The sequence below is a fragment of the Anabas testudineus genome, chromosome 10, assembly GCF_900324465.2.
Source record: "Anabas testudineus chromosome 10, fAnaTes1.2, whole genome shotgun sequence".
In the NCBI taxonomy this organism is placed as follows: Eukaryota; Metazoa; Chordata; class Actinopteri; order Anabantiformes; family Anabantidae; genus Anabas; species Anabas testudineus.
Genome location: NC_046619.1, coordinates 9,927,552 through 9,950,112, shown reverse-complemented (window position 1 = coordinate 9,950,112; position 22,561 = coordinate 9,927,552). Strand labels below are relative to the sequence as shown.

Sequence of the window (22,561 nt, the reverse complement as noted above, 5' to 3'; positions counted from 1 at the left end):
AATTATCGGACAGCCGCAGTCCAAGATCCAGGAGGATGAGTAATTTTCACATTAGAGTAGAATTGACAAATCCAGTCAGTCAGATAAAAGTCATCGTGTCAACAGAAGCACTGTTGCATTGAATTTAAGCACAAGCTTATTTAATCTGTTACTCAATAAAAGTAACATTCGGTGGCACCAGGAAGTGGCAGTTCACTCCCTGATCATGTTTTACCGGTTTGCTTGTTAATGTCAGCACTTCTTATCGAACTCCACTTTCCAATCATCCCGAACGGTCGAAGCAGACGGCCGCCCATCCAGAGCCTGGTTCTGCTGGAGGTTACCCTCTACACTGTCGCCCTGCGCTTGCTTCAAGAAGGACTATTGGGTTTCTCTAGATGTATAATTCTGTGCCATGAGATTATTCTCTATATACATAAAACTGAATTGAATCAAATAAATAAAATAACTTCAATCCATTTCACCTCTCTGATTGTCTTTAACAACTCTGTGACACAGCTGATGAAAACCAGAAGCTGTATATAGAGTGTGAAATGTTAGAAAATGGTCTGGTTGCTGTTCACACACAAATTCCAATATGACACGGGTTAAAGGAGCTGAGAAGGTGATGTGTAACGCATGCATTGTAAAGTATAGTAAACGATAGCTGGTCCCAGCTGTGAACATAATTTCCACCATCTCTGCAGGAATTTCCCTTTGCAGAGCAGTATGAGTAGATCTGCATTTATAAAGCATTAGCAAACCACTAAAATCAGCAGTTTGAAATATGAGGAGTGGGGGAAATGGTTTCTCTTCATCTCCTCCACATTTCAGCCCAAAAACTTTGGACTTATTTTGTATTTCCATGCTCCACTTTAGATGAACACACATATTCTATCATGTGACGTTTTTATTTAATAGACAAACTTGGATGGGAGATGGTCAGTTTGACAAAATCATCTTCAGAGATGTTTCCATTATTATCTTTCTCTGCCTGTCGGAGTCATTCCCAGCAAAGTCCCGAAGGACAGTTTAACATTACTTCCCATTTCAAGTGACAATCTTTGGAGACTTGGGCTGATATGGGGATTTCTTGGCCAAAATATTTCATGTTGTCCCAAATAAAAAGCATTCAGCATTAAACCAAGATGACTGTTGTCAGGGAAACTCAACGTCTGGCGGCCTGGGTCTGGTTTCTCTGTTGTGCTTTTTGGAGAAATGGGCTACCAGGTGGCTGCGTCTGCCACGTCTGTGAGCCGGGCTGTGAATCCTCTCCTGCTTTGACAGAAACCAGAAGGGATCTCTTTTGCTTTTCCAAGGGAGAGTTAGGTGTTGAAAGACGGAAGGGACGATTATTCTTCAGTCAATGGAAACCTTTATGCAGAAGCAGTCTGGTATTATTTCAAGGATTTATTGGACTTTATGAGATTATAGAATTGAAGTAAATGTGGCAGTTAAGTAATATGATGAACTGATGTGTTAGTCACTTGGGGTCACAACAAGGAATGTGATAACATTAAACTGTCAACCATGTTAGCAAACAGGGTTGTATTCACACACAGTAACACTTTCTGCCTCTTTACCTGCTACCTTCCCACTGTGTTCATCAGCTAGTGACTAACTGTGTCTCTCTTTACTGTGAAGCACTTTGCAATGTTTGATCTTGAAAGGTGCTATATAATTTAACTTTATTTAATTACTTACTTACAGTGTGCGTATCAGGGGCTAGACACAACACGAGTGAAAGTGAGACTGAACCAAAACGTTAAAGCTCAGTGAGCTTAAAAGATGCTTTAAATCTGTTGGATCATCACTTCGAGGGATCCTTTGCACATTACATGTTGTTATTTAATCCATTCTCAACATAAGCATATTGACTAGAGCAGCTTTAGAGAGAATTACTTTAAATACAATGCTTTTACTTCCAACTGGTCATTAGTAGCTGCTGCTAAGGACAAGAAATTGTATATATGACATGCAACTCAACACCACCAACACACACACAGGCCATAAGAATTGGATTTTTGCTCCTGGCATCTTTGTGTTTCTTGTACCAAGAGCATGAAGCAAAACAAAATATATGTCACGTGGTTCCTGCCATTTCACTTGGGAATGTTAAAGGGTCATTGGAACCGCAGCAAAATAAAAAAAAAGGTATTATTAACCGTACAATTGAAAGATTTGTTGTCTCGCGTAATTGCAGGTACATGCCTGGAGGTTATTTTTACAGACATTAGTCCAAACATGCTGAAATGAAACTTCCTCTGAGAGAGGGGTTCAAAATGTGCAAGTGCCAAACATTTTGTGAGACAGCATGATGGAAAGTATCCTCGTATTCTCTGCAGGACAAGTGCCTGAATGTATAAAGAGCGACAAACGAGGAAGAAATAATCGTGTTCTTTATCTTTGGATCTTGGTTTTTTGAGTCTATTTATGGTTGTTGCAAAATCATAGCACTAATCCAAAAAATAGTTATACAACAAAAAGTATTTTCTGGGTCTCGGCATATTACACAACATTATCCATATATGGTGTGGGAGAGACTACACGACCGGGCAGCAGAAACCCACTCATCCAGGTGGGCTGCTATAGATTAGCTTTGTGTGTGGGCTTAACTGCCAGCTGGCAGCTATCTGCCTATTGATGGGATGAAAACACCTCTATAACAGGAGTTTGCCCTAAAATCAGAAACTCTACATTGTGCAAACTACTTATTTGCCTCCCAAGAATTTGTTGTTGGAGTCACTGTCAACTGCGCTAGAAGGTGAGTGTGTCCATACCTCCTGTGAGTTGGTGCCACTGATGAAAAATAAACAAATGTCACTAACGTACAGTGCTGAGGCACTTGTGCTTTAGTGTCTGCATTATTTACACTTACTACTACTTCACTTCCATTGCACTTTTTGCTTCAACACGTTTTCCTGATGCTGAAGTAATTTTCAGATTAAGATTTTAGAATTTAAGAAAAAATCAACTCAGAAATGCTTTGTTAGATTATCCTAACAGTTCTCAACATTTTTGGCTCATGGCGTCTTACAAAAAGCATATGTAGCTGGGGCCCCTTATCATATTTCATTGACCTGTTAGCAGTTCCACGAAAGAGTGACTTCCCCTCTAAACGTCTCACATGGTTTGATTTAAAATACTGTAACTACAACGTTTCACAAAAAAAGCTAAACAATGATAAAGTTACAGCAGTAACAGCTGCTGAATAATCCATTAATATGAGCAGTGTAATAAAACACAAGGTGTTATTCTGCAGTATATTTTGCCCCTAACGCAAATGCACTTTTTCTTAACTCATTTTAAAAGCAGGACTCGTACTTGCAATCGACTGTTTTCACATTCATGTGTTGATACATCCACTTAAGTTAGAGGATCTGAACACAACACTGGTTTTCCATTATCTGCTCCAGACCTGACAAACAGCAAACCTGTGAAAAAGCGCTGTCAAAACACCTCTTTTACAGAGTTTATCACAGCTCTCACTGCTCTTAAATCTGTCCTGTGTGTTCAGCGTGATGATTAAAGGATTTGTTTCACTCGTTCAGGCAAATAATGTTGAACATATGGTGTCAGCGGGCACGGCTTTGAATGAACTAGTTGGAGGCTGGACCTTGAACAGGAGAAAAGGTCAAAGGGAGACTCTCACCTCTTAATGCTTCACAGCAGGAAAAACATTTAACTCATATGGTTGAACCCAAATAGTTTAATGCAGAATATCTGGACTTTGGCCAGAAATGAAATTTATGTCAAACTGACACCAACTCATTTCACCATATCTGAGTTGAGCAAAGCACAATTTCCTCTCTTAAAAATCTCTAAATTACAAAATACAAATACTCAAGCAGCATATCCACTAAATGTGGAAATGTCTTTATTCCCTACAGTCTAGAAAAAAAAACATCTCCTTTCTTAATCTCATATGAGTAATGTTAGATGGATTAAAATAATGACAAATTACAGAGCAAGACAAAGAGCCATGTCTGTAAAACAGTTTCAAATTGAAGATTTATATCATTTAAACTGCCCCGAAAAAAGAACTCAAAGCAAATCCTCACTACTGAAGCACAAAAAAGAAAAAGTTGCTTCTGTTCAAGTCGAATTTCCAGCGAAAGATGTGGAATTTTTCTCTCGTCCGCAGCACTTGGCAGCGTGCTGAGCAGCAGAGGCTTTTATGCTATTTGAAAGTTCAGTGTATTCAATCAAGCGAAATGGGCAGTGAGATGTATTTCATCCCAGCACTAAAATCCAGTCCTAGATATGAATGGATATGATTCCAGGTGATTTATCTTTCAGGAAAGATGCTCAGAATACCCGAGTAGTCTGGTGCCCATTGAAGGATTGAGAGATAGCGTGCGTAATCCTCCCTGGAGGAATGTTGTCTTGCATTATACAAATTAATTATCTCTTGATTTACAGTCTCTCCGAGCTCTGAAGAGCCTAGAGGTGCCTTCATTTTTATTTATTTTTTTGCTTGTTGAGTCACTCAATTCACTCAGATGTTTTAAGTTGACCTTCAACCAGACATTTTGGTAACTCTGAAACACTGATCAGACCAAAGTTGTTTAAATCCGACTAGTTCCCAAAGTGAAAGGCTAACACTGCTGGGGGGCTTTCACTAAGTTTCATTAACACTAAGTTTCCAATGACTGGAAGACGACACTGGCATCACTGTGGCAGATCATGACTTAAAAACCATAACAACATGGAACAGAAAAAGCAGCTGTTCTACTCATATATGAGAGGAAGGAGGCGGTGATCACCGGGTAAAGAGAATTAAAACTCACAGTGCAGCGAACTTTATGTTAGATTTGTGTATTTTATTTATTTATTTCAGACTTGAGTCATCCTAAAATCCTTTTTAAGATGATTCAACCATGAAACCTTAGAATTAAGGAAATAAAAAGTGACTGACTGTTTTTCTGAGGAAGGATCCAAAACCATTAAATGCTTTTAGTTTGCTTTGTGTTCTTAGTTTTTCTTTGTGTTTCTATGGTGACAGATGCTGTTAAGTCTTCTGAATATGCAAGAGATATAAGCTGTCGCCTCACAATTCGACCACAAAGAACCTGTTTTATGATAATGTAACTTTTATTGGGTGCATAATGAATCATCATTAACTAGTGCATCTTAAAGAAAAGCACATTCTTTTTCTTTTTTTACATAACTTTCAAAAGAGTGTTTCTTGACACCATAATTCACATATTTACTTGCAAGCATAGAAAAGTTGCTTGAACGGGTCAAATCGGTGATTACATAGAAGTCATGATCCACAAAAGAAGTACAAATTGAAAATATTAAAAACCAGAGAATAAATGATCATAATAAACATGTTGAATGTGCTGATTTCAAACACACCAGCAACATCCCACATGTTTACACCCAGGTTTGGAAATAACCTGAAGCTATGACAAGTCATGGAAATTTCCAACAATTAAGAAGGATGAATAAGAAACCACTTCTGTAACCTTCATACACCTTTAAAATCACTAAACAAATTTTTAAACTAAAATAAAGGAATTCAATTCTTTCTATGAAATCATAAAAGTTGCCATTCTCTGACAGTCAGTGTTCACTATCTATCCTCCAGGAGTGAAAAAGCTATTAAACAGGAGAAACAGGAATGTGCCTGTGTCCGAACTCAGCCCATAACATCAGTCACTCCTCACTAACAGAGCTCACATCCAAAATGAGATGATACTTGTGCACTTTACCAAAATAGGAATTTATTTCATGAGGAATTCTTCCTATATAAGAGCGGATGTCAGAACTTCACCAATTTCACTTTTAAGACAATATATCTGAGCACATATCCATTTCTTTCCAGGGGCTCATAGTTGAACATACATGGCTAAAAAACACTTTGAAAAAAGTTTTGTAATATTCCTTTTTTCCTATACGTGGCGCGTTTTAGGAACCTCAAACCAAAACAAATCTAAGGTGGATTTGGCACAAAGGTCATTTATAATTGTCCCATTAAGTACCCTCCCACAGTCAGAAAAAACAACTACAAAGAAGCCAAAGAGGCGCCTCTCCCAAAAACTGCGCACTTCTCCGCTCCATCTCTCAATGGTGCGCAAAAGATGCAAAAGCATGTTTGTGCAGTTTGTGCGGAGTCAAGGCTGTCGGCGTAACGACGCGTCACGTGCGCTTCACGGGCTCGTGTTTAGGTATGTTTGGTCAGTGTTTGGCGGAGCTGTGCGTGCTGGAGAGGAGGCAGGAGATGACAGCTGCCCCATTCACTTCTCCACTGAGCCCTCAGGAGAGTGGAGGAAGGACTGCATGGGGACTGTGCGGCTGCACAGTGAACAGTTTTCTGTCATAAATCATCTTAAGGCTGATTTGGAGGCGCAGCTGAAACATGCACACTTGGGTCGTTTAGACAGTTTTTGTAGGATATGTTTAGTACAGCTCTTTCGTGAGTTACAGTTACAATAGATCTGAATCCTGCTATGGAGGACTTCCTGAGTCAAAATGAGTCTGAGCACTGACAATGTGACAAACTTGTGGAAAAATGGTTCCTCGGAACTCGACGGGACTCCGGGCGCATCCTCCCATGTCAACTTCACCAACAGCTCCAGGGGAAACCACACGACTCCCAGCGAGGTGGACCTCTTCCGAGCCATTCCGCTCGGGTTGGTGCTGGGGGCTTTCATCGTGTTCGCCATCGCCGGCAACATCCTCGTCATCCTCTCGGTGGTGTGCAACAAGCACCTGCGGACCCCGACGAACTACTTCATCATCAACCTGGCCATCGCCGACCTGCTGCTGAGCACCACCGTGCTGCCGGTGTCCGCCACTCTGGAGATCCTGAACTACTGGGTGTTCGGCAGGATCTTCTGTGACATCTGGGCGGCGGTGGACGTGCTCTGCTGCACGGCATCCATCATGAGCCTGTGCGTAATATCCATCGACCGCTACATCGGAGTGAGCCACCCGCTGCAGTACCCGGGCATCGTGACCGAGAAACGGGCGCTGCTGGCCATGCTCGGGGTGTGGGTGCTGTCGGTGGTCATCTCCATCGGACCCCTGCTGGGTTGGAAGCAGCCGCCGTCGCCGGACGACACGGTGTGCCCCATCACAGAGGAGCCGTTTTACGCACTCTTCTCCTCCCTCGGCTCCTTCTACATCCCTCTGGTCGTTATTCTAGCCATGTACTGCCGCGTCTACATAGTCGCCAAACGGACCACTAAGAACCTGGAGGCAGGTGTGATGCGGGAGAGGATGGACTCCAGCGAGCTGACCCTGAGGATCCACAAGGGCTCTCAGGTGCACGACGAGCCCGGCAGCTCAGGCGCCGGCAAGGGCCGCGCGCACCAGGCGAGAAGTTCACTGACGGTAAAACTCCTGAAATTTTCCCGGGAGAAGAAAGCAGCTAAAACTCTGGGAGTTGTGGTCGGCATGTTTACACTGTGTTGGCTGCCCTTCTTCCTGGCCTTACCCATAGGTAGGTTCAATAAGTCAGCTCACGCTGTGCGGTCTGTTCTCCTGCCACTAATGGAAACATACCACCCCCCACACACCCCCCACACCCCAAAACTTCATTGTTTTGAAATAGTTAATGAGACTTGGAGAAAAGATAGTACAGTCATTTCAATCTCTGTGGGAAGTTAAAGTGAGGCAGTTAAAGGCTGCTGCAGGCCTCACAAATCATACCTACCTGGCAGTGGGGAAGTCTCCTGGGAAGCATTTGCTGCTTTGAATTGTCACTAAAGCACTTAGTGGGTTCTGATGTTTTGATGTTTTGATGCTACAAACAATGCATGTGTAATAATACCCATTATCAGAGCATTTAATATATGGCACAATGAGCATGTAGTAGTAGAGCTGTTTTGTTTCTCTGATTTATCTAATTTACTTTGCCTCAAATAGACTTTTTTCATTAGGGGGAAACTATTACTCTGTTTACTCTGTAAAGCCAAAGCAATACTGACAGTGTGGTCTCTGAATTCAGGGATGAAAACATGGTTTTAGGAGGAGTATGTGGATGAATTCTTCACGAGCTTATCCAAACATTATTAGTGTTATCTTTGTATTATCCCCTGAGTGACAGTTAATCTTGATGCAACAAACAGAGCCGTCGTGTGTGCCAAGTGAAGAGTAGGTGGCCTCCCTCTGCTCTGGTCTCTGGTTGATTCAGAGGCCTGTGACGCTGGGACTCCCTGATGCCACTGAGCCTGGCAAGCATTCAGCGCCCCGCTGGCACCGCTGTTTACGAAAGTGCAGAGGAAATTAAACAATACAAATTGTGTGGTGAAATGCTCGTGCTGCGGGCTGTGTTGTGACAAGCGGGTTAAGAAAACATGATGTCTTTATTTAGTGATGGAGTTCGGAAAAAGGGGCTCGCTGGAAACACAGGGACGGCTGCTCTATTTTAGCAGATGTTTTTTCCTGAATCGCCGCTTGCCAGCGTGTGTTGTGGCAAAGTCACATGTGGTTGTGGACAGTTTATTTCTTTATGTAAGTGCGACTTTGTGTATTGTGCATTTGCTCTGTGTGTGTGTGTGTGTGTGTGTGCCATTTTCTGTCACTGCAGGTCATCACATCCTCTCACACACACACCTGGGGACCAACCACACAGCAGGGATTATTTTATCTTCAGGTATTTTTGATGAAATACTAAAAGTACTCACAAAATATGATTTTCCAAATTCCCAATTTACAGATGTGAAAGGTTTCAGAGTACAGAGTTTATGTAACACTAATCAACAACCTGCCAAAAAAAACTAAAGAACAGAGACACTGTTGCTCTGTACAGTCTCTGGTGTAGCATACTGATACGCTGTGACAAAGCACTGCACAGCCTTATTTCATACTTTTAATTGGCCTAGAAGAAAGACAAACACTCAGGTCTTCTAGGGGGGAATTCCACATAATGCAGCTACTACTATATAAACAAAGAAGGACACTGAAAAGTGCTTTCCTCCCTAACAGTGTGTGTGAGCGTCCTCCATCTGTGGGAGACGCTTTACAATTTAAGATTGTGCTTCTGCTCCCTGATGTGATTTATGTCTGAACTTTAATACTACAAGTCCGTTAGGGCAGCGGCACTCTCCTTGTGTTGCTCCCTGACTATTCACACAGAGTGGGATTTCCTGTCTCACACTTGTTATTGCCTTGCTCCTTCCTCTGCATTCAGTCACCGATATGTAACATATGCGAGGTTTCTGGTTGGCAGTGTGCATGTGCCGGTGGCTGTCGCGTGTGTTTTGTTTGTGTGTGTGGAGGGCTGATGCGTATTCACGTGTGTTTATCTGCACGTCTCTCCTTTATCTTCGTGCATCTTTAAAAGTCCCCCTTCACTTGTTTGTATTTAACTTCGCTGAGCTGTCTCCTGGTTTCTGACCTGACACTGAGTGATGTATGGGCACAGTTTGACATGACAAGGAAAGTTTCTTTGAGCTCACCTTAAAACATACACACACTAGCATGATTTGAAGGAATATTTTGAAGTTAGTCCAACTGGGGAATTGAGAGACATCTTATTAAGCAGTTTAATCCTTGAATGATGATGTGCTTTTGAGAAATTTGAGAAAGTGCACTGACTTATTTTGTGGAAAAAACGTACGAGACAGGGTCTATTATTCAAAGCAAAGTCATTAATGCGTGGCTGGAGGAGATTTTCAAAGATGAAACTGTGCTGTGACCACTGACCTCTAAAGTCTCAGCCTCAGGTCGTGTGAAGATGAAGGAGGGAGCTCACATACCTAAAGAAATATGTAGTGTATGAAGTCCCTCGTTCACATCAGTGTCAGCTGAATTCAGATTCTGTACATACAATGGGTTTGTGCATAACACTCAGATAACAGTGTCATATTCATTCTTCCTTTTATGCATTTAACGTGGAGTAAAGTAATGTGTACAGTAGTAGTATAGTCATTTTTACTTCAAGCAGGCTTCAGTGGATGAAACAAACAGCCTAAAGTTTCCTTCACATTCACTGTGCACTGTCTAACGTCACGTCTGTGTCAGTAATGGTGACATATCTAAACCTTAAGAGATAACATCAGAGCACACACTCATATTAGAAGAAAAACAGCAAGGTAACAACTTCATTAAACAAAAATAGGCGAGAGCAGTAACTGACCAAAAAGGGATTTTCAAGAACTTAACTCTTCCAGAGAAATACAGTAGCTCAACCCATGCATTTGAAGGAGAAGTCTTATCTTAGATAATGAGGGGTTATTTTTATTGACAGTGTTGCAGCTATCAGGAGCAGACCTGTTTTACAGTAGTATGTTGAGCAAGTGACAAATATACCAATATAAGTTTATATCTTTTATACTGTAGTGCTGAAAAAAGTTCAAATTGTTTCTAGAGGACTCTGCAAAATGTTTGATTGAAAAACAAGACATTCCCAAGCCCAGTTTCTATTGCAATATGTATGGCAGTAGAAAACTACATACGTTGGCAACTTACAGCTTTGATTACATCACTGAAGCAAATGAATTCCTCTAAGAAATCCTGGTACAAGCAGATATATAAAAATAAGTACACAGAATCAGTCTACAAATGTTTAGGGTTGTAACTAACTAATTTAAAGTTAAACTAAACTTTACATGAATCTGAATAGTTTTCTTCTTAAAGGATTAATCGTTTCTTTCTATAACACTGCAGACAACAGACAGACATTTCATTGAGGCATTTTTCTTTTTTTATTTCTAACTCATCTAAATAGAACTATTTCACTCTCATGGGGACACACACACACACACACACACTTTCCCACCAGCTCTTTAACACCCAGACACTACTGTCCTGTGAAGGGTTTGCATTCAGCAACTGGTGCAAGCAGTGAGCCCGAATGTGAGAGAAACGAACACTTTGAGGTGTTAACAATAATTTCCGTTCGTGTGTGTGTATGTATGTGTGTGTGTGTGTGTGTGTGTGTATGTATGTGTATGTGTGTGTGTGTGTGTCTTTGGAAGAGATATTTTGTATCTGTATGCGTCTCGCACACTTGTGGATATGTGGGTTTGTGATTGTTACATTAAGCTAGCCAGCCCGGTGCTCCGGGGGTAATTGAAATGATTTCAGAAGAGGAAAAATAATGAGAGTGCTAAGTGTCAAAGCGATGGAGAAGAAAGGAAGTGGCAGCGCCGAGCTAAAAGGGCCACAGGGCAGCGGGGGTGAATCCAAGGGTCCGTGGGATGTCAGCTCAATTTTCCAAAAATAGTTTCATGCTATGGTTTCATTGAAAGCAATCTGCAAGGGCAATAACACTTCTGTCCTTTTGGATCAAGACATATTAATCATATTTATGGGCGAGTTATGAAACAGGATGTGCGAGTTGTTGTGTGTGTGTGCGCACATGTGTGTGCTCTACATGGTACAGAATAGGTAATGCTTCTTCCAATTAGTATGAATAACAGGATGCCTGGTTTTGTTAAGATGTTCCTGTGTTTCATAGCGACATGCGCGCACGTGTGCCTGTCTTCAGGAAGGAGGTGCAACATTTCACTTAGCAGAAGGGGCGAGACCACCACCACCAAGCCTCCCACGGTTATCTATATAGCATTGTCTTTCAGCCATGGCCCTTGTGTCCTCTGCGTACTCTAGCCTCTCAACATAAACACTCTTTAATAGACAAAAAATGAACCATGGTCCCACAGAACTTAAAAACACAAACATGTACCATATCTGGCTACAGGAAAACTCTGTTGCCACTCAGATTTGTTTCTGTGTTTCCTACACTTTTATTTTGTGTTTATGTAAAAAAGGAGGCACAGGGACATGTTGGCAACGTTCCACCTTTCTTTTCTGTATGGGCATCTCTAGATAGGGGCCACTCCATCCTGAGAGGCCATGCAGCTGTGACAAACCCTATAGATGCACATTTAAGATGTTCACACTGCACAGTACATGTGTTTTCTTCTAAATCCAAACGTTTCCTGACAAATTAAAGAGATTTCAGATGTGACAGAGTCAGTGACTTCTGCTCGACACAAGCTTTTCTCACCAAAAGCTTCTTAACACACTGATATTTCTTACACATTTTGTTGCTTTTGTTTTTATATATATATATGCTCTTTTTGAAACTGTCACTTTGAGATAGGGAACTTTTTATTTTGTTTAATTGACAAAATATTTTTAAAAATTGCTTAAGCTTGGTTGAAGGATGTTTGGAGAAACAGAAAAGTCTTCTGAAGATCTTGGTATCTCATCACCCAGCTATCTGCTCAGGAGCATTACCATTACAGTTACGTCTTGCTATACTATAACAATAATTAGTAATGTTACAAATAGAAGAATTAATAAATATTATCATTATTGCCAAGCATTTATTAGGACTAACAAGCAACAAATAAAAACGAATGAAGGTGGACTAATAAGAGAACAGAAATGAAAGTCTGACTAAGTTTAATTCCACCCCACTCCATATCCCAGTCACAGACATAACTCACAGTTATGTAATCACATTTAAGTGGCTGTCCAGAAGCGAAAATAGCATGTGAAAATACCAGCCACTAAGCAGAGACTCATTCATCTACAATACAAGAGGCCAAGACACATTCAGACCGCATTCTCTAGTTTCATCTCACAGTCTGGCAACCGCAGCGCACACACTCACACATGGCTTGTATTGCTGTGATTTAGGAGCCACTGAGTTAGATGATGATGTCACACTTTCATTCAGGTTAACATTCGGATGTGTGTGTTTTTTCTCAGGATACTGAATGAATGGCAGTTAACAGTTAAATGTGCCAATAATTGAACAAGCATTGTTATGGACGCTCAATGTTTTTGTGATGTTTTGAGCCATGTCTTGTTTCAGGCCGTGCCATTAAACCGTAAACATGCTGGGCATCATGATAGGTCATGGTTTCCTGTCCCTGACCTAACTGATCCAGCATGGTCAGCCTCTTTCTACTCTCACCCGTACAATGACTAAAGGCTCTGCCTCATTTTTGGATTGGATCTGCTGAAGCTGAGCTGCTGAGGTTGGCCCCACTGGGTTGAGATGGGCCTCGACTGAATGCCACGTGTTTTACCATCTAAACATGATTCTACTGCTAAGAGTTATACCAAACACAACAACACACTTTGCATGAGTACACCTTTAAATCTTTACACAAGCAAAAGGTTGAGCTACAGTACAGTGGCACAACTGACCTGCTCAGTTGTCCAGCCACCATCATAATCCCACTAATCTTTCTTATAACCACAACATAGCAACCCGTCCAAATTAAAAGACTTATCTTACCAGTGTATGGCACCAAAGTAGTTTGTCTGAGACTGAGATTCATCAGGGACACCTCTCATTAACTGGCCCACCACACAATAAGGTTTAACACTATGCTTCCCAGCATCTCTCTTTAACAACACAGATGCGCTCAATCCAACCCTCCACTAATGTACCCCATAATCTATCAATGAAACCATTAAGTAAGTAAGCTGCACAACAAGCTAGTCAGCATGGTAGCAGCAACCCATGCTATCCAGCACCATGAGCCTGAGGGAGGCTACCAAACCACCTTGTTTAGCCAGTCCTCCTCCACAACGCACCACAAACTACAGTTTCAAGTCTTTTCGAGTCCATTCTACAAGTACTGCACTTACCTATATCTGATTCCAGCCACACACACTTCTTCCAATCCACACTGGAACTCACTGGAACTGGCTGCAATGTCAGCCATGTTTTTTTACTTCCTGCTTTTGGTTCCACCCAAACTCAAAGATCAGGAAAAAAAAAACTCAGTGCCAAAAAAGAACTTCATCCTCCACTGGACTGACCATAGTTTTCCCACCATGCCCACCTGTTGCTAGATCGAAGCATTTTGCTCACACTGCGAACAGATTTATTTGGCATCCTAATAAAACTGTGTGATATATTTCAGATTAGATAGATTATTTGAAAGTGGACACAATTTCCTGGGCAGTTATCATTACATGCAGACACTATTATATTTCACCCCTCGGTTATATAATGTAACCTGTTCAGCTTAAAATAGTCATTAAAGCTGTTGATGTGATATTCATGGAGATGCAAGCTCAGGTGTCTATGTATTTGCCTATAATAATTTACCAGAGGTAATTTCACACTTGAAAGCCTGAGATTATAGTTTATCTTCAGCTGCTCCAGGAATGTGATATTAGTTCAATATTGGTATAAAGAAACATAGTTTTAGTTGAATCTGCCTACACAAACATGCTGTCTTTATTTCTTTCACATTAATCTTACGCTCACTGTGTTTATTAATTCCCCGCTTTTATCTTCAGGCGTCCTCCTTCACCCCATTAACTTGTGAGACATTTAAGCTTGGCCACAGTGGGAAAACACAGGGATTGATTAACAGGTCTTAGTCATAAGGATACAAGACTAACAGGCTACAGAATCTTTTATAATGCTGCAGTTTCCATTGTTAGGATTGCCAGTAACTGTGCCAGTAACCTTCTAAAACATACACCATAGAAAGACATGCACACATACATACACACAGTGTATTCTGTGCAGCAAAAAAACTCCTTGTATTTACAGGTGCAAAAAGGGAAAGCTTCTTGTGTTAGTTAACCTCTCAGAAAATAGGATGCCATGTCATTTAACCAAAACGTAAACCATTTTCTCAAACCCATTTGTCCCAGTGTATTTATCTGAAAAGAAATGAAGGGTCACACCACTCTCACTTTCTCTGTTCGTATAAAAGGGCTTCAGATAAACAGTGACAGAGTAGCTACCTTGTTCTTTTTTAAAGGAAGCACTTTGTCTGTTTATGAAGGTTTCTCTTTAGGGATAAATAGCATGTGGGACTGATTATCCTCCCTGATGCTTTATCCTGTTGCTTTAGACACAGCCTGCACAGACTGTAAAACCCTATCACTCTTAATCACTGCTGCCCTCTGCTGAGCAAAATATAACCTGCAGTCACAAAGAAGATCAACGAACAAGCAAGGATGTAGACTCAACACTACCCCGATTAGATAAATTACTGCAAATGTTTACCTTTTTTTTGTTCTTATTACTAGGAATGCTTCAATGAAGGGCATACACAACTGATATGATTATGAGCATTGCTAAAGTTATGAAGCACCAGCTAGCTACATAATAAAACTAGGAAATTATGATGTAGTAAGTAAAAAAAAAGTTAGATTTCAATGTTTATCTGAAATTCCCAAGACTAAGTCCTTCCTTATCAGTGAGAAAATGTTCCACATTATGTCACTTTATAAATATTATGTACAAATGTGTTTTATTTGTTATTGCAAAGTCCTGTTAATTAACAAAACAAATACTGTTAAATATCAGAAACTATCAATGTATGATGGAGTTTCAGGAAAATATGGGACCTGTAAAATAAAACATCACCAAGCCTTACTGCATATTAAGTCTTTCTTTAATGGGTTCACTTAAGTGTCTGTACACAGCTACTGATTGACCACATTGCCATTTTCTCACTTCATTCTTTTCTCCCCAGGGTCTTTTAATGTGAACCTGCGCCCACCTGACCTCCTCTTCAAAGTGATCTTCTGGTTGGGTTACTTCAATAGCTGTCTGAACCCCATCATCTATCCCTGCTACAACCGTGAGTTCAAGCTGGCCTTCATTCGCATCCTAAGATGCCAGTGTCACCAGAAGAAACGTCCTGGCTGGAGGGCATATAATTACCGCTCATCCAACTTCAGCTCCTCTGGAAACTCACGCAAAGGCTCTGCAGATCACAACTCCAGCTGCTTGAATGGCAGCCAGCGTACTCTTCCATCCTCAGCCAGTCCAAGCCCGAGCTATTTAAGCAAGGGTCTGCCACCTTGCCCTGAGGGGGAAACATTATACATCTGGGGGGCCACCACGCCAAGTCCCTCCACGCCAAACCTGCTGCCTGGCAGCACCACAGACTGCCATCCAGGAGCACTTAGAGGGGAGATAGGAGGACGAAAAGCATCTGACGAGTCTATCGGTGGTATTTTCTCGTTCTCCTTTGGCAAGAATAGAGAGAAGGGAGGGGTCAACAAAGACAGTACCGTGCCTGAGAACAAGGTGTGACTGCTGAGCGCTGCAGAAATGTAACGTGTTCACTCTTTACAGGGATTAAAATGTGTTTGTTTGGATTTGCTTCATTCACTGTACATGGTCCATGATCATCCATCAGTCAGTGGATTGCCATTTGTCGTCATTGTGAGGTGGTGATATCTGAATTATGACTATGCTGCTGTATCACAGGTAGTTTTTCCTTTATTATTGTACATGTGGTTGACAGGTTGAATTGTTTTAATGGACGGTAAAGGGTTGAAGACTGTTTATCTAAATCACAGTTCGCCACCCTCCTTGGGACCAGAGGATCAACATTGCATGCCTTTTGAATCAACTAAAGCAAAATCTGAAGGTGAAAGGACACAGGTTCAGAAAATAACTCTACCCATGACCTGTACAAAGACTGAACACAAAAAAGTACCTGACTCGTGTAAAATGTGTAACAAGACAAACGATCACCTTTCTGCTGCAGTCAATTGATGTCTACATGGTATGTTGTGGAAATAAAATATAACCTGTTTTATCTGCTGTGCGCACAATCATCAAATATCATCTTGTTTGTGTTTGATGTTCAAAAGGTTCTGAAAATCTATATTTGAAATTTGATCAGAAACATGAATAAACTTAGACCATTGCTTAAATGTAGCTTGGATACAAATCTCTGTAACTCTCTGGATATAAAAAGAAAACACATTATTATAGATAATATGATTTTAAAACAAGGCCAGGGATGCTATGTAATGCCATTTATTGGTTTAAAGGAAACATATGTGTCTGTTACTTTAAGAACATTTCCAGTGAGCAGAGATCAATTCAATGGTTTATTGCTTACACAGCAGGGACCTTGGATTATGCTCAACCCTCAAAACATGTAACTTTATATTGAGTACGTACATATTTCCTCACTTACCTCATCACCCACTGACTCCTGGTAAATGCTAGTTAATCATTTACTCCTGAAGGCTTTGTCATGGCAATAAATCAATATTGGACATACGCACAAACACACACATGAATGGGCAAATACAAAAGAGAGTGAGGTACATGTGATGTAGCTCCATATGGTGAGGGAACAGTATCAGATTTAGATTAACCAGTGTGACATGACAGCACTGAAGGGAAAAGCATCCACTTGATGGGCCTTATGGATTTATTTCGAGTGGCTGGTGGTTTGGATTTTGCTGCATCATGATTTCCATCCCAGAGACTAACACCTCAGATAACCAAAGCCTATTGAGTATTGACAGCAGCGATTCTGTGCTATTTCGTAGCACCGCTGTTCGAATCTGCATCTTATGCCTGCTTCTTCCCATCCCCATCTTTGCCTTCATGGGAAATCTTTTTATCATGGCAGCGATGGCACGTATCCAAAGCCTCTGGACACCCACCAATGCTTTTGTGGTTTCCCTGGCAGTGGCTGACTTCCTGGTGGCAGTGCTGGTGATGCCTTTCAGTCTGGTGCGCTCTATCGACACCTGGCACTTCGGGGACTGCTTCTGCCGAGTTCACTTCATACTGGACGTCACCTTCTGTACATGCTCCATTTTTAATCTCAGTTGCATCGCACTGGAACGATACATAGCGATATGTGACCCACTGCACTACCCTGCCCGAATGGCTCCCAGAAGTGTGGCCGTGCTGCTGCTCCTCTGCTGGATTCTGCCTCTGATCATCTCCACCATTTGTGTTTCCTTCGGCATGTACACTCCGTCACCTGCTGCTGTGTTGAACAGCAGTACACAGGGGGATACTCAGATCTGTCCGACCACGTTTAACGTCCCCTTTGCTGTTGCGACCTCAGTTATGTCCTTCTTCATCCCCATGATTTTCATGCTTTTTGCCTATGGGAAAATCTTCATAGTAGCCCAGAAACAAGCAAGGTGGATTCATGCAATCGCACACCATACTGAGCAGCTTCAGATGACCCAGAGCCCCCTGAGAATGAACTCCAGCAGACAGGTCCAAGCCCAAATGGACAGATTTTCTCTGAAGAAGGAAAGCAAGGCTGCCAAGACACTGGGTCTCATCATGGGGGTCTTCCTGTTCTGCTGGCTTCCTTTCTTCTGTTTGAATATGATCCATCCTCTGAAAGGCTACAGAATCAGCCCCCTGATCCTAGAGGCCTCCACGTGGCTTGGATATGCTAACTCTTCTCTGAACCCTTTCCTCTATGTCTTATTCAACAAGAACTATCGTCAAATGTTTGTGTCCTTGTTAGACTGTGGGATTCTGGGGAAATCTCCCTCCTTAAAATCTGGTAGACAAACACACTCTGTTAATTTAGAGACTATTTCAAGATGATACTAGCCTGACGATGACAGCTAGTACCTTGTTAGAAAAGTTGAAATAACCAGCAGCACTCAGATGTATCTCCATCAAAAGTGATGTTAATCTTTTAGTTTAGGGTTAGATTTATTCTACATCTCCAGTAAGTTGTAGTTTGCTACGTCTATCATACAACAAAAACACATATGCAAACCTTTGCAAACCAGCGAGTCCTCTAATCTGACAGAAACAGAAAGTTGTTTCATGCTGAACTTCGTCTCCTGTGGGAAAGTCGTCTGCTAGATGTCACCCAACCGTAATACATCTCTCTACTTGACAGTTTTTATTGCTGGGGCAAACAATGGAGAAGTATTTTACAGGAGAGAGTTCTCCTCTAAACGTCACCCACATTTTCTTTTGTAGAGCTTTTATTATTTTATAATTTATTCTTTTAACCCTGGTATTTAAAGATAAGATCAGAAATGCCCATATTATTGTAATTGTTTTTAAAGTTGCAACAGTTTCTATTCTATGTTTAAATATTTTTTATTGTGCTTATTAAAACTGTTTAATTGAGTTTGCCACTTGCTCTGGCCTCATATCTTTAATAGTGAATTGTTTGTTTTTTGCTGGTATAAAATTAACCTTATACTGTCACATGTGGCAATATGGAAACATAAAGCACTGTGGCTATTTTATTGTATACTAAAGGACATTTAAATTACATTTTGTCATACATCTCATACGAGGGGGAGCAAATTTTACTGTAGCTGCACTTTGAAGGTGTGACCTCAACGTAAGTCAATAAAATACAGTGTGGAGAAAATGGCGAACAGAGGAGAATCTAAGAAGAAAAGGAAGAAGGACTGTGCTGTCACAACACTGCGGCTGGATAGTGTAGTGGTAACATCACTGCCCTCCACCCTGCCTTTGCCTTGTACTTTCTAAGTCACTTTAAATAAAAGAGGCTGCGAAATGACTAAATGTAAAAATGTAAATGTAACACTGGATGACCTGCATAAAAAAAACGTACGTTAAGACATTTGGGTGCAAGGCCTTCATCAGCGTGAAACAGTGGAGACTCAACATAGCCTGTGTTGTACTGTACATAGTTTGGTAGCATTGAATGTGAACACTGAAATCATGAGGGCTTTTTTTTTCTCCACAGTACTTTGTGCTTTTTTTCAGATTTCTCGAGGATAAAAGGTCAGGAGGGTTTCTTCACAAAAGCAAATGCATTCAATTTGTCCCACCGATTCCAGCCGAAAGGGAGACGTCTCCTGAAAAGGTCTGAACCTTATAATATGCTTGAAAGCACTTCATCTTTTCAACAGTCCTTCTTTAAACATCCACTTCATGCCCCCTCTACTTGTGCATTCATTTCACATCAAACGATGCAGCAGCCACTGCGCTGCAATATCCTCCAGTCAAACAATTACAACATTACCAACATGTCTTATAGGGCATGTGGGTGTCATGTACTGTGCACACACCATACTTCATGTCCTCAGTAGTTTATTACACCACACATGCTCACACTTGCAAACCAAACCCACGAAACATCACAAGTGCTGGAAAAACATGGCATTCACAGGAGCATGGAAATATACAGGATAGTTCACGAGTAAGAACACTGTAGCTTAAAACAACATGACCAGTATTCTTGGAAAAACATTGCTGTCATTTTTCATACACGCATGAGGATGACACACCGTGACAATGCTGTATGTGTGAGAGAAAAGGAAGAGGTCGGGTTTGGCAGCGTCTCAAAAAGAACATATCTGCAGCAGGCCACTCCTCTATTTTCATTTGTCTGAGACTCCTTCCTTACTTCTCCTCTTTTATCATCATGGCTTTCAATGGGAAGTATGAGCTTGAGAGTCAAAAGAACTATGAGGAGTTTCTGGAAGCAATAGGTACTTGATTTTTATTATTACTTATTGTTACAGGCATTTTTATATGTGGGGATAAACGGGAGTTGTCATGGGTTTGAACTTTGTTGAAGTCATTTACCGGAAACTTCACCTGCTCTCTCACAGGACTTCTCGATGCCAAGACAGACCACAAAGTGATAACAGAGGTGGTTCAGGATGGGGACAACTTCACCTGGACTCAGAGTATTCCCAACTGGACCTGGTCCAATAAGTTCACTGTTGGCCAGGAATGTGAGCTGAAAACAATGACTGGCTCCAAATTCACGGTGAGTTGACAACAAGTACAGGTTCTTAAAATGATAATGTACTGGCATGTCTGTTGCACATCCAGCTCATTTCCCTCTGTGTCCTTTTGCCCTTGTGAACTGCAGGCGCCTGTCACTATGGAAGGCAGCAAGATTTCAATACAGTTTCCTCAGTATCACTTCACAGCAGAGATCATTGATGATAAATTAGTAATGGTAAGAGAAATTACTTATTCACACAAGCCAAAGCTTAAACCTATGCCCCCATCCATCCAATATTTTCACCACTTTTCCTTTAAAGGGTTACAGGGGTCAATCCTAGCAGTCATTGGGCAAGACCCAGGGTACACCCAGGATAAATCTGGAGTTTGTTATATTCTGAATCTAAATCTTTTTTTTTCTTTGCCGGTAGAATTGCATAACTCCAGGAGAGAAGGGTGTGACATTCAACAGAGTTAACAAGAGGATCTAATACTGCAAGACTCAACATGTTTCAATGCAAAAGAGGATATGGGATCTGAAGCACATGATGACAATACTTGCTCCACTTACCAGAAGAATAACGATATCATCTCCACTGTGGAGCCAGTGTTAGTTTGTTGTTTATACTTTCACCTCTTGTTGAAAAGAAGTATGCTTTATGAAAAGTGTTCGCCTGTAACAGTGACCATGCTCGATCCAATAAAATGTAAATACATTTACTGCAGCCTGTTTTGCTAGTGACACACTACACAGAAATACCACTACCATTAACAAAGGATGTAGATCCCAGCCAAAATGCAAATACACACAAGTCACAGAAGAGTATGAACTCAGGGTTTCCTCATCAAACCTGGGAAAAGCACCTAATCCTGCTCCTTCTAACCCGAGAGCAAGTGGGGTAAATCCAGCTGCCAGATGTCAGGCCCGTCTGTAGTGCTCAACACCAATGCCTAAATTTAAAGGTGAACATAAATAACATGGCAGGTGTTACCTAGATACCACGGTACAGACCGTCTCTAGAGCTGCCATGATGGACACAGAGGAAAGATTAAGGCTGGTCAGAGCCTCTGCCCCATGTTTTTCCTATATGGTTTAAAGATATGGATCTTTCCCTATGAGAAACAGGAGAGAAATCCTAATGCCTTAATGCCAGTTTTTACAGTTTGTTTTACAGTAGATTTTTCAGCATTTGGCCTTGTTACAAATGCCAGAAACATATTTATGATACAGGATCGTTGGTTAAATTTAAAATCTCTTCTCTGTGTTGGGACACTAATATACTTAATATTTAACACTAACTCCCCCTATGTGATTCAGATTTTATTGTAATATTATAAAATAGGATTAGATAGGCTTTTATTAATCCTGCAGCGGGGAAATTCCTGTGTTATGTACATTTTGTGCTTAGAGTGCTTTGGAAAGATTTTGAGTATTAAATATTGCACATCCTATGATTATTGACTTATTGTTTACTGCATAACACCTTAAATTACACATAATTGTATTCATATTTTATTTTTATTGTTATTATTTTCTTTCCTTTCCTTTCTTTAAACACGCTGTCCGTTCAGTTCTGTCTAAATCTTTTACCTTTAAATAACAGCTGCACAGACTATTTGTCTACTGTCCATATCTGTCTTTTGGGAGGCTATGAACAAAAACGTATACACTGCCTGTGCAAAAAAAAAAAAGTCACACACTATAATATTTCGTGTACCACCTTAATATGTAAGAGCAGCAGGAAAAACATGCACTTCTTCATTGTCGCCACTACGAGGCGTCCTCCTTCCTCTATAAAACAAGTAGTAAATGGTTCTACTGTTGGGAGTAGGAATATAAAATGTTATCAAATTAATAACTATTGTGTGATCACATTTGGAAAAACTAATACTGGTAAATTACTGAATCTCCATTTATTAATTGATGTTACCTTGCTGTAACATGGTCTTGTTGATCTTCACTCGTCCTGCATATCTGACATGCTGCATTTTAACATGACAAAGAATGAACTTGGGAATATTATTGAAGAGCGCGTTGCTTATGCAGCTGTCAAGTGGCACAAACCCTGCAGATGGTATCACATCACAAGTTTCCCTTCATGGATGTTACATGAGGTTTTTCATGTGTGGCATCACGTGTTGGTACTGGTTAGAGTATGGTCGTGTTTTCTGTTATGTCTGCTACAG

General features: G+C 41.0%; 3 protein-coding genes across 3 annotated transcripts; all 3 read left to right on the top strand.

Annotated features, from left to right (window-relative positions):
* Window positions 1–5,553: 5,553 nt before the first annotated feature.
* On the top strand, window positions 5,554–16,652 carry LOC113160006 (alpha-1A adrenergic receptor). Its single transcript, XM_026357012.1, has 2 exons — window positions 5,554–7,429; window positions 15,396–16,652. Exons 1-2 carry the CDS (start codon window positions 6,457–6,459, stop codon window positions 15,959–15,961), a joined length of 1,539 nt encoding a protein of 512 aa, XP_026212797.1. The 5' UTR covers window positions 5,554–6,456; the 3' UTR covers window positions 15,962–16,652.
* A 485-nt stretch (window positions 16,653–17,137) lies between these two features.
* LOC113160904 (5-hydroxytryptamine receptor 4-like) lies at window positions 17,138–18,250 on the top strand. Its single transcript, XM_026358368.1, has one exon. The coding sequence runs from the start codon at window positions 17,138–17,140 to the stop codon at window positions 18,248–18,250; it is 1,113 nt and encodes a 370-aa protein (XP_026214153.1).
* A 1,757-nt stretch (window positions 18,251–20,007) lies between these two features.
* On the top strand, window positions 20,008–21,094 carry LOC113160127 (gastrotropin-like). Its single transcript, XM_026357196.1, has 4 exons — window positions 20,008–20,130; window positions 20,254–20,414; window positions 20,520–20,609; window positions 20,806–21,094. The coding sequence occupies exons 1-4, from the start codon at window positions 20,064–20,066 to the stop codon at window positions 20,863–20,865; spliced, it is 378 nt and encodes a 125-aa protein (XP_026212981.1). The 5' UTR covers window positions 20,008–20,063; the 3' UTR covers window positions 20,866–21,094.
* Window positions 21,095–22,561: the final 1,467 nt, after the last annotated feature.

Excerpts from the sequence above, each read along its gene's own strand:
- LOC113160006 (XM_026357012.1), top strand. The coding sequence starts at position 6,457 with ATGAGTCTGAGCACTGACAATGTGACAAACTTGTGGAAAAATGGTTCC. Across the intron at positions 7,430-15,395 it reads CTTCCTGGCCTTACCCATAG|GGTCTTTTAATGTGAACCTG; the intron begins GTAGGTTCAATA and ends TTTTCTCCCCAG.
- LOC113160904 (XM_026358368.1), top strand. The coding sequence starts at position 17,138 with ATGATTTCCATCCCAGAGACTAACACCTCAGATAACCAAAGCCTATTG.
- LOC113160127 (XM_026357196.1), top strand. The coding sequence starts at position 20,064 with ATGGCTTTCAATGGGAAGTATGAGCTTGAGAGTCAAAAGAACTATGAG. Across the intron at positions 20,131-20,253 it reads GGAGTTTCTGGAAGCAATAG|GACTTCTCGATGCCAAGACA; the intron begins GTACTTGATTTT and ends GCTCTCTCACAG. Across the intron at positions 20,415-20,519 it reads TGACTGGCTCCAAATTCACG|GCGCCTGTCACTATGGAAGG; the intron begins GTGAGTTGACAA and ends TGTGAACTGCAG.